Below are 13986 nucleotides of genomic sequence, written 5' to 3'. Positions count from 1 at the left end.
TTTTTTGCGGTACGTGGGCCTTTCACTGCTGTGGCCTCTCCTGTTGCGGAGCACAGGCTCCGGACGCACAGGCTCTGCGGCCATGGCTCACGGGCCTAGCTGCTCCGCAGCATGTGGGATCTTACTGGACTGGGGCATGAACCCATGTCTCCTGCATCGGCAGGCAGACTCTCAACCACTGCACCACCAGGGAAGCCCCTCTGAGGTCCCTTTTTGAGGCTCAGTTACATATACATTGGGATCATCACCCCTGCCCCCATGCAATGCTCTATGGAAATTCTACCAAAATGCTTCTTTAAGGAGGAAAGACTCATTTATCACCACCTTTTTAGAAAGCATCCATGGACGACATCAGATTGTCTCAGGGTTCATAGTTCTTTTCTTCCATAAAACAGGACGTGATCCTTTTGGGACAACTAAATTAATAAATCCTGAAATGAATAAACTGTACCAAGACCCACAAATTTGTTTTCAATAGAAGAGTTAAATTTAAATGGCAATTTTAAAAACTGAAATATTTCTCTATCTCTAGCTGGAGTCCTCACTGGAGGTTGACAATTAGGGGTGAGACAACAGGAAACCATGTATCCTGTCATGGAACACAACGTGTAACTCCTAGCTTTGACTTAGAATCTATATTATTTATCAACATATTACAAGACTGTGACAGCACTGTCAATGTGTTAACTGTGAAGCCCCTTTCTAGGATAAGAAAGGCAGGAAAGGGCCTCCTGCTGCATGCTGCAAATCCATCACAGCTTAAAGTCTGGCCAGATCCTCTCTCTGTTTAATTGTGGAACTGGACAGGCTCGCTGAACTATTTTACAGTGACCCGAACGCTGGAACAGAACACGTAAGACGGTCTGGCGGCTGCATGTCAGAGGCCTCGCCAGCCTTGCTCTCTGTGCTTACAGTACCAACAGAGTCAGTTCCAAGCGATTCTGGGATGTCCGTAAGGCTGGGAAGAGAAAGAAAACATAAGACTGATTAGGTCAGCAGTCTTTGGAGCGCTGGAAATTAATCTCATTTTAAGAAAGAGCTACAAGCACAGTATAAATGGCTATTTTCATTTAGAGATGAAAAGTCTTTGACCTTAGGCCCTAAATGAGGCCCTCTTTTTTTTAAGTACCAGCCCTAAGTAACATTTCACGTGGCTCTCTGAGACCTCGATCTGAGACACTCACTGATCCATGATGGAGTAAGTTTAGAAAATGCTGTTCCCTGTGCCTTGAGATCCCTGGCCACTTAGGACACTGACGTTCTGCAGCAGGTGTGGTACCTGCTCTGTTTCATCAGCTTCCCAGAGTTTCTGACCACAGAGAAGCTGGCCTCTCTGTTAGAACGCCAGAGTGGCCCTGCTAAAGGAGGGACAAAGGCGACACGCCTGCTGAGCCCTCAGTCAGTTCCTGGGTGCTTTAGTCATCAGCTCCCAGGGGTGACGGCCTCTGCTTGTCTGTGATCCCCCGATACCCCGCACTGGGGGTCACTCAAGTAGTTCGTGAGGCAGGGAAAGAAGGAAGGAGAGGATCAGATGATAGGGAGGGGGCAACCGCAGGTACCGAGGGCAGGAGAGGAAGGGAAACAAGCCCCTGGTCACCCCGGTCAGCTGGGCTCTGCTGTCTGGACAGTTAGGACCCAGCACCACTGTGCCTTCACCTCTCACCAGCCACGGCAAAGCTCTTCTTGGATTGTTCTCTATCCCGAACAGGGTGGCCAGGCACGCAGCTTAGCAGTCAGGACCTCAGTCCTTGGGCTGCAGTGGCAGGAGCCACAGCAAAGTCGCCACAAGGGCTGTTTGAGGCCCAGTGAAGGACTGAAACAGACGCTGTGTCAAGGTTCCTACCAGTCGAGAAAGGAAGAAACACACAAGAAGAGGAGCAAGGAAGAATCTGAGCTGCTGGGAAGCAGCCCTGCGCCCTGGGCTGTGAGCCAGCCTGGGAGAGCAGGGCCAGGCTGCGCAGCACGGCAGCAGCGCCGTCCGCTGCGGCTCCCTACCTTGGGCCGGTAGCCCTGCTCGGCCATCATCTTCGCCTCCTGCCGCAGCAGGGCGTCTGTGAGCTGCTCTGCCTGCCTCGCCTCTTCTTCCTCCTCCTCTTCCTGCTGGTCCGCTTCCCACGCCTGCAGCTGGCGCTCTGCAACCTGGCCACCGAGAGCAAAGTCACCCGAGACGGGCCGCAGGGCAGAACCCTGCCTCTGATCCAGAGGGAGAGGCTCAGGTCCCCCCGCTGGAGCATCAGCGCTCAGCACTAGTGGTGGCAGTGCCCTCATGGGAAGGACATTCATGGTACCGAATGGTACCATGGTACTGGAGAGGTTATGTGTGTGGTAAAATGCACCTTGTAAAAAGCTCTGGACGTAGCCACGTGTTGGGAAGACCCTTCTGTGTTAACTATTAGGTACTGAATTGAATAAAAAGAGACTTGTGGCCAGTGAGCCAGGTGCTTGCAGATGCAGCCAGGAAAGAGGCAAGGAATGGTAACAGCAGCCTTGTTTCCACGGGAGACAGAGGACCCGGAGCGGGGCTGGAGCTACAACCAGGAGGGTCAGGGTTCCAGCGGGAAATGAAAAGGGATGCTCTGAGCTCCCAAACGTGGGCTTCCTGGACAAGGTCCAGGCCAGGCTGTGGAAATAAGTCAAGGGTCCCTGAACCCTGTGCCATGATGGTACAGGAACCCCAGCAGGGCCTGCTGCCCGTGCGTTCATCCCAGGGCTCAGCCCCACCTGGGCTTCCAGCTCCTGCTTCCTGGCCGATTTCAGTTCTTCGCTCTCCTTTTTCTCACGATGAGCTGACTCTCTGGCCTCCTCAAGATCTCGAATAAGTTGCTCTCTGTGTCTCAGGGATTCCTCTTGCTCCCGTCGGTTTTGTTCAATCTTTTCCTGTATTTGTTTTTGTCTTCCTGTCAGAACCTATCCTCAGCGGAAAGGAAGAGGGAAGATTTTGGTTAGACTTTAACAGATGCCTGTTCTACCAGCCGTGGACAGTCTGCAGCTGCAGCTACATGGAGACCAGACCCAGCCTAATCCTCAGCCTCAGGCCCAAATACACCAGGATGAAGGCAAGCCCAGACTACGGGATCGGTCCAAACAATCGGCCACGTTTCCCACGCGTCTCCATCGCACACAGAGTGCACGTGGACTGTGCGTATGGAGACAGCCGAGCACCAGAGATCAAAGCAGGCAGGGATGGAGCTCCGTCCCCAGGGCACAGACACATAGCAACAAGGTGACTCTCACTCCCTATCAGTGAGTTCTAGAAAACGTAAGAAATCACAAGCCACGTAGATGGCCACAGGCAGGGTCTGGGTCATCCCACCAACCTTGTGGATTTAAATTTACTGCTCAAAGCAGCAGAAACCTGCTGTGTTTGATTCTTGGCCAGAGCAGGATTATGTCCACATGATGGTCGGGACTTGGCAACCAGGACCAGCAGGAAGCCACCTGCCATACCCAACAGTCATGCTCTCTGGGGGGGACATGTAAAGTGGCCACAATGAGGAGGAACATTTTAAATGGGGGAAAAAAATAAAAAGATGCTGGAGAGTATCTGGTATTCACAAAAGTGAAAAAGCACCAGTTGAGACCGGATTTCCCATGGGTTCTAAAATGTAGCATGCTGGCCTGCACAGAATATAATTTCCATTTTAAACCACTTTAAGATAACTTCCAATACATGGATAATAAAGACCTTTTCCCCCCAAAAGATTTCCTTTGAATTGGGGTGTGTTTTATAATGCACTACTTATATATGACAAATAAAAGTCATGTTCCTTAGTCTACTTCTGGTTTTGCACTCCAAGAAAAAAATCCTAAATGTGGAAACGGCTTCTGCACCAAGATGTTCACTGCAGTAATATATAACGGCTCAAAATCAGAAAAAAAATGGATCCACAAAAGGAAACGGAAAAACAAACTACTGTATACCCACAAGATACATTACACAGCCATCAAAATGACATTTACAAAGAAGATATAATAGTATAATAAAATGATTGAAATCAAATAGCTCAGTATAGTATGTAGAAAAAACATTATCCATAGAAACAGAAGCGTAGAAGGAAATAAATAGTGGCTGTGTAGATGATGTAGATGGTGACTGTTTTTTTACTTTTCTGTACTGAATTTTTTCCTAGTAAGCGTATATTACTTTTATAATAATATTGAAAGTCCACTGAAAATGCCCAGAGGGGACTCTGTTCCCAGAACATTTGGCAGGGTCAGCACGTGGTCACCAACCCAACACCCGCCCGGCCACCTGCGCCCACTCCCGGATTACCTCGCTCATCAGCCGGTCTCGAGCACTCCTCTCGCGGGCCCACTCTGCCTCTCTCTTTTCCCACATTTCCTTAGCCTCCTCCCTAGGGAGACACAGAGAGGATGACAGCTGGATCCTTACCACCACCGGTGGTAGAAGAGAACCAACAGGGCTCCAAGGCACCAGGTAGCACATACCTTCTGTGCAGCCGACCTCCAAATAAACTTCCAGCAGATTACAGGGAAGGACAACTTCACAGAAAGTATTACTATCGTAAGCACTTTAAGTTCCCTTTTTTAACCCTCCATCTCCTTACAAAAAGCACTGGTGAAGACGTGCATCCAGGACATTTTAAACACTGAAGTGAATGAAACCATCGGGGCTGGAGAAGAGGAGGGGCACGCCGGTGCCTGAGCTCTGTCACCATGTTCCTGCGGTCACTCTAGCTCGCCCTGTGGCCTGGGGCAAGTGAGTGACTGCCTCGACTCCCCGTGACCCAAGTACTCTGTGACCCCAGCACTGGGCTGGATGTCAGGATTAAACAGGAGGAGGACCGTAAAGCACTGAGCACAGTGTCTGGCGCACGGTAAGTGCTCAATAAGTGTTACCTGTTATTCCAGTACTTCAATCTACCAGATTAAGTTTTAGGATCCAGACCCATTCATATAGACCTAAGAAGCATTCAATGTCTCCATAATTTATAACCATTTCCTTTCAAGTTTCTAAGATCTCAGATGAACAGATCCTTACTCTAAACCCTAACGGCTTCCACCTTAAATAACCCGAGGGAAACACCCCACAAGCCAGGTCCACTAGCAAAGATGTGCTCCTCACGAATGATGGACAGAGGAACAAGGATGGGAGTTTCAACAGCAGACAACCCTCACAGCGACCTGCTGACCTGCGGGAATCGAGGTGCAAGCAGAGGCCAGAATGCCACCTCTCACCTCAACAGCATCTGCAGCTCCGCCTCCCGCGCCCTCTCCAGTTGCAGCTGCTCCTCGATGACCCGCTTCATCCAGGCCACATCGGCCTGGGCCTGCTCCCTCCGGGCCAGGTGCACGCGCTGGTTCTCGTCCTCCTCCTCCAGCAGCGCCTGCAGGATGCGCCTGTCTGCCTCCTAGAGGAAGGACGAGGAAGCGCAGTGGGCGCGGTGCCCAGCCCTGCAGTAGCAACAGCCTCAGCTCTGCCAGCCCCTCGGCACTGAAAGCAGGCGTTCTGGGAAGACATGGGCTGTTTCCAGAGCAGGCAGGCTGTGATCACGTAGGGATGATTTAGACACCACAGAGGCCCAGGAGCTTTTCTCTGCCCACAGGGAGAGACCCTCTGCCACCACACGCACATCTCTGCCCTCGGACACATCTGGTAGCACAGCTTTTTAGAACACAATTTGCCAGCAATTCCACTTCACAGGATATAAGCTACAGAGACACAAATGCACAGAGATATATGCACAAAGTGCTCACTGCAGCTGTTCCGTAAGAGGAAAGCCGACTGGGGTGGGAAAGCAACTCTCCTGTCTGGTCTCAGTGAGGGAGCCCATCAAAATACTTGCAAGGAATACCGAGCAGCTAGTCAAAAAGAACAAGCTCAGTCTAAGAACACTGGTCTGGAAGCCTGAGGTGTACTCTTAGGTACTATGCTGTGCAATGCCACTTCAAGTACATTTAAAAATGAAACTGAAAATCCCCCAAACTCACCACTTCCCTGTATGTGTGTGTATGTAAATACAGTTGATTCCTGAACAACATGGGTTTGAACTGTGTGAGTCCACTTACACACGGATCTTTTTCAATAAATATACTAGTGTTTTCATTTTACAGATCTTTAACTAAGTGTGGGAAAAGTGTTTGACTAGAGAGTACAGTAGGTAGACGGAAATGAACTAGGGTTTGAGTCCTGATTCTAACCAAACTGTTTTAGCTTCCTGCCCTTCAGTGGGTCATTTATCAATTCGTTTTTGAGGCAGAGAGAGCAGTACGTGGGTTTTCAACTCCGTGGGGGTCAGCACCCCTAACCCCCACGTGGTTCAGGGGTCACCTGCATATCTAGAAAGATGTACACCCAAACAGACACCTCTGGGAGGAGCAGGGATTGCGGGGGCTGCTGGTCAAGGGGGGATCTCACTTGGTGTTTTCTTATGAGAACGCACCCATTACTAAGCAATGGAAAACATGCTTTTCAAAAGGAAGTGAAAGAAACTCCAGGCTGTCCCTTCAGATTTACCAGTTCCTCTTGGATCTGCTGTGTACGTCTGTTGAGCTGCACGTTATACTGATGTCTCAAAAAGCGTCTAGAAATGAGAAAATATGGGTTGCCTTCAGTGTTTCCTAAAGAATTAAGCAGAGGTTAGACAGCCGCTTTCTGCAGATTGTATCCCGTTCGGTTTCAGGGTTACCACTGCACGTCTGAGAAAGTGAGAGGCTCGCCCGCTTGGGGAAGGCAGGCGAGGGGTTGGGGGTCCTTCTCACACGTACCCCAGCTCCGCCTTCTGCCACAAGGCTGCCATCTGCTTCCGCTCTTCCTCCAGCCTCTCCAGCTCCCAGCGCTGCTTCAGCAGATTCTCCTGCTCCTTCTTTAGTTTGGTGGCCTACGGGTACAAGACGGTAAACCCAGGTAAGTGCATGAGAATCAGAGCTCCTTCATCCCTCAGCAGACACGACACAACAAGGGTGGCCTGGCCACCTGGTGCCAGGATCCCCTTCCACCCCTGGGGCTCTGAGCCCCTTGGCCCAGCTCACTCATTCATCTTGCTGGGCCTTCCCAACCCTGCCAACAAGGATGAACCCCTGCCCCGTGCTCCCACAGGGCCCTGCACTTTCCAAGCCTATTGTAACTAAACATCTGTCTCCCTGACCCGATACAGCTCCCAGCTGTATCCCTAGCAGCCAGCCCAGTGCTCGGCACTTAGAATACGTCGTGGGCACAAAGGATCTAGTTCTTGAATCATTCTGGCCTGGGGAAGGGGGGAGTGCTCCCCTCGCCTGCATGAGAAGATCCAGCCCCTCAGAGCAACTGTGCACAGTATTCTCAAAACAGCTTCCAGGACCAAAGATCCTCATGGTTTGTGCCTTGAGACCCCCAAACTGCTAGTCTCCCGCGAGAGCTGTGTGCTGGATCATCAGACTAAGTCAAGTCTACTAAGAGCACTTGAAATCCAAGTACTCAGGAGGCTCTCGGACAGCAGGCCTCTCTACACACATCGGAGGGGACGCGTGTTATCTCCTGACGGTTGACACTCTAGAATCTGGGCACAGAAAGAATCACAGGTGGGAGCACATGTCAGAAGGAGAGCCCAGCGTTGTTTCCCTTCTTAGAATCGCCCCCCCGGATATGGTCTCTGTTTAGCGCAGCTTTTTAAACGCCCGTTTCCTAACAAGAAGGAGCTGCGAGCGAGGAGGCCCTGGCGCCGGGGCTCGCCCTCACCTCCATCTCCTTCACCTTCAGCTCCTCCATCTGCTGGCGCAGCGCGTCTGCCTGCAGTTTACCCTCCAGTTGCCTCCTCTCCTCTTCTGCTTTCATCCGTTCCAGCGCTTCCCGGCGGGCCGTTTCATATTCATTTTCATACCGTTTTTCCTTTTCCTCTTCGGCGGCTTCTTGCTGCATGGAGCCAAAGGGACCCGGGGGTGAGTATCTGTAGCATGGAGCTGGCAAAGACCCTGCTCCCCACCACCGGCCAGCAAGCCTCAGGGCCCGTTCCTCATTCCAACACGTCTGCACCCGAGGAGGCCACGCACTTATCAGCTGTGTGGCCCAGGCAAAGGTGCATCTTCCTGGGCTCGATTCTCACTGTGGGAACCATGGGAGTGGTGCTGCCCTCAGAGACGAAGCTGGGGAGGCTCTCAGCACAGTGCCTGGTACAGAGGAGGGGCTCAAGAACACCAGGGTTCCTTCCCTTCCACAAGTCAACAAAACACTTTCCAAAATGAACCCAGAGGTGAAGCAATGGGTCCACGGAGGTGTGGACTTTTATCCCCAGAGTTGCTGCTATAAACCAAGGTTGAGACTTTATGACGTAAATTACATCAAAAGAGGGTGCTGCAACAGAAACAACCTTTAAGGATGCATGTTGCGTCTACCATCAACCAGCCCTGGACGCCTTGTCTTACTCTCTGCCCCTGGGAGTGATCACGTAGGATTCTTGTCTGCATAAGAGCAGCAAACATTCAGTTTTAACATGTGTTAAGTAAACCGAGAAAAAGTCTATTCCTGTGTTGGAGTCATTAACATTGAAAACAAGAAACAAATTCAAAGACATGGACACAGGGCTTCCCTGGTGGCGCAGTGGTTGAGAGTCCGCCTGCCGATGCAGGGGACACGGGTTCGTGCCCTGGTCCGGGAAGATCCCACATGCCGCAGAGCATGGCCGCTGAGCCCGTGCTCCGCCACGGGAGAGGCCACAACAGTGAGAGGCCCACGTACCACAAAAAAAAAAAAAAAAAAAAAAGACATGGAGACAGTCTCCCAACACATACCACACCTGTTTTTTTTCCTCTTTCTGTGTTTCCCAAGAGTTTATCACATGTTTCTTGTGAAGTTCCAATTCAATCTGAGGACGAGAAGGCAGAGAATAAACTTCCTAACTGATTCATTGGACACATATTCACTGCCGAGTACAGTGTCATGGCCTGGAATGTGGCCAGGTGTCTTATAAGTAAGTGCATGGTGACCCCAACATATACAGTCTGATTGCAAGTCATTTAGAAAACCAAAGGACCAGTCAATTCTAAACCATGTCAAGAATTGGAAAAAAGTAACAAACTTTTCTTCCAGTACCCTTGGGGCTGAGCCAGAACAGGTCAGCAGACACTGAAATGGAAATCTAATCTCAAAGGCCACCCTGGTAGGTCTAAAGCCTGCCAGGCCCCAGGGCAGAAGCTAGATGAGGAACAGACTCAACCTTTGGCCTGGCTCCCCAGTACTCCCTCTGCAACAGAGAAGCTGTAAAAACATGCACTACCTGTATCAATAGATGCAACAAATTTGGGGTAATTAATAAGAGATTTGGGTTTAAACAGTCTTTTGGATCAGAAAATGAATTGTACCACTGTCCAAAAGCTTTTGTTTGGGAAATTGTTTATAAAAGTTTTAAATTTCTTCCTCAACTCACACATGTAAACCTTTGCAACTAACTTGAATGTTCTGAATAAACATCTGAGTACATGACTTTGGAGGAGCCACTGAAATCTACAAATGGCTGGGGAGAGGAGTCCTCCTGGGTTTAGCGCTAACCGCACAGCACTGCAGAGCAGCCAGATGCTCTAGTACTTGTGACTGGCAATTTCTACATGAAGTTATGAGCACACAAGTGAACACACCAAGTGGATACACAAACTATACACTGAAACTAATTAATTATATCCTTCATGGGATTCTCTCCCTCTAGCCCAATCTCTGCTGAATGATGTCACCCCAGCCAAGACGCCCCGCTCTCTCCTTGCCCCGAAGCCTGTGGATTTGTCCCCCTTTCTCCTGCCACCCCAGTTCTGACCTTTACCATTACTTGCCTGGGCTGCGGCAGCAACCCCTCAATTGACATCACCCATTCCCCCCCACCTCGACATTACTGCCAAAGCTGCTGCTCCCCAAAATGCAGCTGGGACCCTGTCGCACCCCTGCTTAAAATCACGTAGGTGCTCCCCAGCACTTCCAGGGGAAGACCGTATGAGGCCGTCCAAGGTGGCCCCTTCTGCCTACCCAGCCTCTGCCCTTGGGGTCCCCCCTCCCTATCAGACGTCCCAACCTCACAGCCACTTGTAGCTGTTAACCGAATGACCCAGATCTTCTGTGTGGGGCTTCTTTTCAAGGTGGCTGGAGTGATCTCTGTTTCACCCCAGCACAAGATGCAAGCTTAAAAACAAGACGGGAAACATGACTTCATCTACTTAGGCAAATCAACAGAAGGATCTCCTTGGTTTTCACCTCTCGAAGTTTGGGGTTGTTCTTTTTCCAGTGTTCATACAAAAGCTGTTCAGCAATCTGTCAAGAAAACACAAAGAGGGAAGCCTGATGTCACTTTTCCAATCTGTCCACATTTTGGATAACCCACAATAGAAGTCAGCTCAGGCTAAGAGCTCCTCCGCTGGCACCCGGCACTGTGCCTGCCCTTCAGACCTCCCACATGCCTCACACCCACGGCGCTGGGAGCCAGACACCTGATTGGAAGCACACAGTGCTGACAAATGACTCTTATAATGGTGACAAAAGGGGGCCCAAATCTGATGCTACAGATGGGTCCTAGATACTAAAGATCTGTTTCAAAATATACAACAGGCTTAAAAACAGAGTTCTGGGGCTCACCATCGCACACAACTACTTTGGAAGATAAAATATACCACTCCCAGCCCTTTGTGGGACCAGAGAACTAGAATAAAGAAAAAGGACTCAGATGTAATAATTAAGGGGCCAAAGAGAATAGAGATGACTCATGGAAAACACACATAAAGAACAACTCAGAGTAAGCACTTTTCCCGACTGGCTCTGGAGTGAAGTGCCGTCTCAACAGGTCAGAGCCCCCGAGGGGACCCCAAGTGGCATCACTGACAGGCTGGGGACTCCCGCTCTGCAGCCTCCTAAAAAGCTACTTACCAGTTTCCTTTGCTCCTCTCGGGCTGACTTCAGATTCCTGTGCTGCTCCCGGATTCTTCTTTCCCTCAAGTTCATGCTCAGCCTCAGCTCCTCCAGTTCTCTGGCCAGCAGGTCCTGCTCCTCTGCCAGAAGCTGCCTGAGTCTCTGCCGTCGGGCCTCCAGACGCTTCCTCCCCTCCTCCTTCATCTTCTCCCGCTGGTAGGCGTGCATGCTGGTTAAGAAGGAGCCACCATCAACCAGATGTGCTACAGCCGCACAGGGAACACGTGGCTGGTTGTGTGGGTGACAGAGGCTGAGGCAGACAGAATGTGGTGACCCGGGAAGGTTTCTTCCAGCCAAAGTGAACAGAGGTGACAGAACTACTACGCATAATAGAATCTTGTTTTTGCAAGAAGAAAATGTATAATGGGCTTATATATGCGCGTACTAATGGTACCAGCTAATATTATTTGAGCAGTTACTGTGTACCAGGTACTACATACCTGGACGGTTTTATATTAATCATCACATAAATCCTATAAAGTAGGTTCTGTTTTAGCCCCACTTCACTGATGAGGAAACTGAGCTCATTCATACAGCAAGTGACACAGTCAGGGTTTCTATCTAGGTCTGTCCGACTCCAAAACCTATGCTTTTTTTTTTTGCGGTACGCGGGCCTCTCACTGTTGTGGCCTCTCCCGTTGCGGAACACAGGCTCCGGACGCGCAGGCTCAGCCGGCATGTGGCTCACGGGCTCCGCGGCATGTGGGATCTTCCTGGACCGGGGCACGAACCCGTGTCCCGTGCATCGGCAGGCAGACTCTCAACCACTGTGCCACCAGGGAAGCCCCTAAAACCTATGCTTTTAACTTCAATGTTTTTACATGCATTTCTACAGAAAATGGGTGTATATGTGTATATATATTTACACACAAACACAAATGGAGAAGAGTATGGGAGGATATGCACCAGACAGTTCACTGTGGTTCTCTCCTGGGGGTATGGGGTTACGAAGGAGACTTCCACATTCTACATACATTTCTCATTTTATCTTTTTCAGTGCGAATTTGTTACTTCACTGATGATCTTTTTTTCAATTTCCAGTTGGAAAGACATCACTGTGCAGGTAATCCATGCTGTCCAGCCACACTCCCCCAGGTCCTTAAGGTCACATCTCCTGACAGCAAGTGGCCCTCAACCCTAAACGATGGCGGTCACCACACAATTACCTCCTCTGGTAGGAGGCCTTGGAGCTCCATTCTGCCTGTTTGGAGCTGCAGATGTCAGACACCTTGAAGTAGCGGCTGTTCTGATCCCACTGCTGCCGAAGCTGGGCCTCCTGCTCCCGGCGTTGCTGTCGTGCAGCCTGCTGATCCGGGAGCCTCCGGCTGCACCCGGAGGAGGGCAGCGTGGGGAGTGCCATCTGAGGAGAACAGCAGTGGTAAGAAAATGAGCCTGCTGCAACCCCTCATCCCTTTAATGCGTGATCCTCACCCCTTGGCTGAACACTGGAATCGCCTGGTAGAGCCTGGGCCCCATTCCAGACTAGTTAAATCAAACAGTCTTAGTGTAGGCCCCCAGGCACCAGTATTTTAAAAATGACTTGTCATCAGGACTGCAAATCATCTACTTAAATAAGCGTGGACTGCACCGGGCTGTGAGCCAGACATCATGAAGGGCACTGCAGACAGAGACAGAGAACCAGTCCTGGCAACGCTGGACAAGCACACTGGGGACTTCTATGCTCTGCCTAAGGTAACATAGATAATAATCTAAGGAATACTTGTGTGTGCCAAGCCCTTGACATATACGATCTTTTTCATTGTTACTATCGCCCCATTTTTTGGCAGGTGAGAAAACTTAAGTTCAAAGAGGTAAAATGACTTGCTCAAGATTACAAAAGCAGGAAGTGGAGGAAATTTATAAAAGAGCTGGGATCCTAATTCATGTTAGTCTGAGATGAGTGCCCGGACTCTGTAGACTGCAAGAGGCTGCCTGTTGGGGCCAACATGCCCTGGCTTCGGCAACCCGCAGAGAGTGGCCCAATCCAGGTGTCACATCTGGAAGTGTTCTGGATTAGCATGGAGGGAGATCCCTCATCTTACGGATGGAGAAACCACCACCCAGAGAGAGGAATGAATTTGCATGGGTCAAGAAGCAATCTGGGGACACAGCTGGAGACTCGAAAGCAGAACCAGTCTCACTCCGGACACCTTTTCCCCTGGTCCAAAAGCTGCCCTATGTGCAAGGTCTACACAGTGCTTGGCTGTGACAATACTTAAGGAGCTTCTGTTGAATAAGCAAGCTCAGAGTCCTCCGATCCCGAAGTAAAGTGATCTGCGTCTATGGGCCGAGTTTAGCCTGAGGCTGCCAGTTTATGATCTGTCTTCAGACTGTGGCAGGCTTGACAAACTGTTTTCCTTGCCCTGTGAGCCGCCCGCGGATAAATCTTTGCACCAGGAGTCAGAAAACTTAAGATTCCGGTCCCGGATCTGCCACCAACAAGCTGGGCTGCTCCCTGAAAAAGTCGCATCCCTCTGTAACAAAAGCGGTTACAGAGGGAAGTGTCGGACCCAGAGCGCGCGGGGAGCAGAGTGAGAACGGGAAGCCGAACCCCCGGGCTCCCTGCGATCGCGTCCCGCGACAGCGGACGCGCTTCCCGCCAGCGCGGGGCCGACTGCAGCGGGGCTCTGAGGGTCCCGGCCCCAAAGCCGGCCCCCGGCCGAGCCCAAACCCCCGACTTACGTTTCTCTGCGCCCCGGAATCTTCGAAGGCTGTCCCGGCCTGAGCTGCAGCATGTCCCAACCGAGCCCGGTCCGGCCCGCTGCAACCCTTCCGGGCAGAACTGCACCTACGCCGGCCGTTTCCCCGCTCGTTGCCGGGGCAACGGGTCGGCGACGGAGCGCCGCGAGGGCCAAGCCTCCTGCAGCGCGATTACTAGACGCGCAGAGAGGAAAAAGAAGGCTGCGTTTTTCTCTGGTGCCCCCGCGTGATGGGCGGGAGCTCAATCGCAAACGTCGCTAGTCCTGGAAACAGGCAAGGAAAGAGGAAAAGAATCCATTCACTACACCAAATTTAGGATAAAGGTGAGGATGGGGGGAAATCAGAGGGATATGATAGGGGAGGTGATTATAAGCCAGTGGTTCTCAAACCTGGCTGCGCATGAG

The 13986-nt window shown here is 51.0% G+C and overlaps 1 protein-coding gene across 1 annotated transcript; it reads right to left on the bottom strand.

The window, feature by feature from the left end:
• Positions 1-925: 925 nt before the first annotated feature.
• TCHP (trichoplein keratin filament binding) lies at positions 926-13704 on the bottom strand. Its single transcript, XM_065890057.1, has 13 exons — positions 13565-13704; positions 12049-12242; positions 10841-11051; positions 10175-10231; positions 8733-8801; positions 7679-7852; positions 6730-6842; positions 6479-6545; positions 5200-5372; positions 4274-4355; positions 2722-2907; positions 1996-2139; positions 926-958 (listed from the first exon to the last, which is right to left on the bottom strand). Exons 2-13 carry the CDS (start codon positions 12240-12242, stop codon positions 926-928), a joined length of 1503 nt encoding a protein of 500 aa, XP_065746129.1. The 5' UTR covers positions 13565-13704.
• Positions 13705-13986: the final 282 nt, after the last annotated feature.

This window comes from Phocoena phocoena, chromosome 13, assembly GCF_963924675.1.
Source record: "Phocoena phocoena chromosome 13, mPhoPho1.1, whole genome shotgun sequence".
In the NCBI taxonomy this organism is placed as follows: Eukaryota; Metazoa; Chordata; class Mammalia; order Artiodactyla; family Phocoenidae; genus Phocoena; species Phocoena phocoena.
This window is presented reverse-complemented; position numbering and strand designations above follow the sequence as displayed.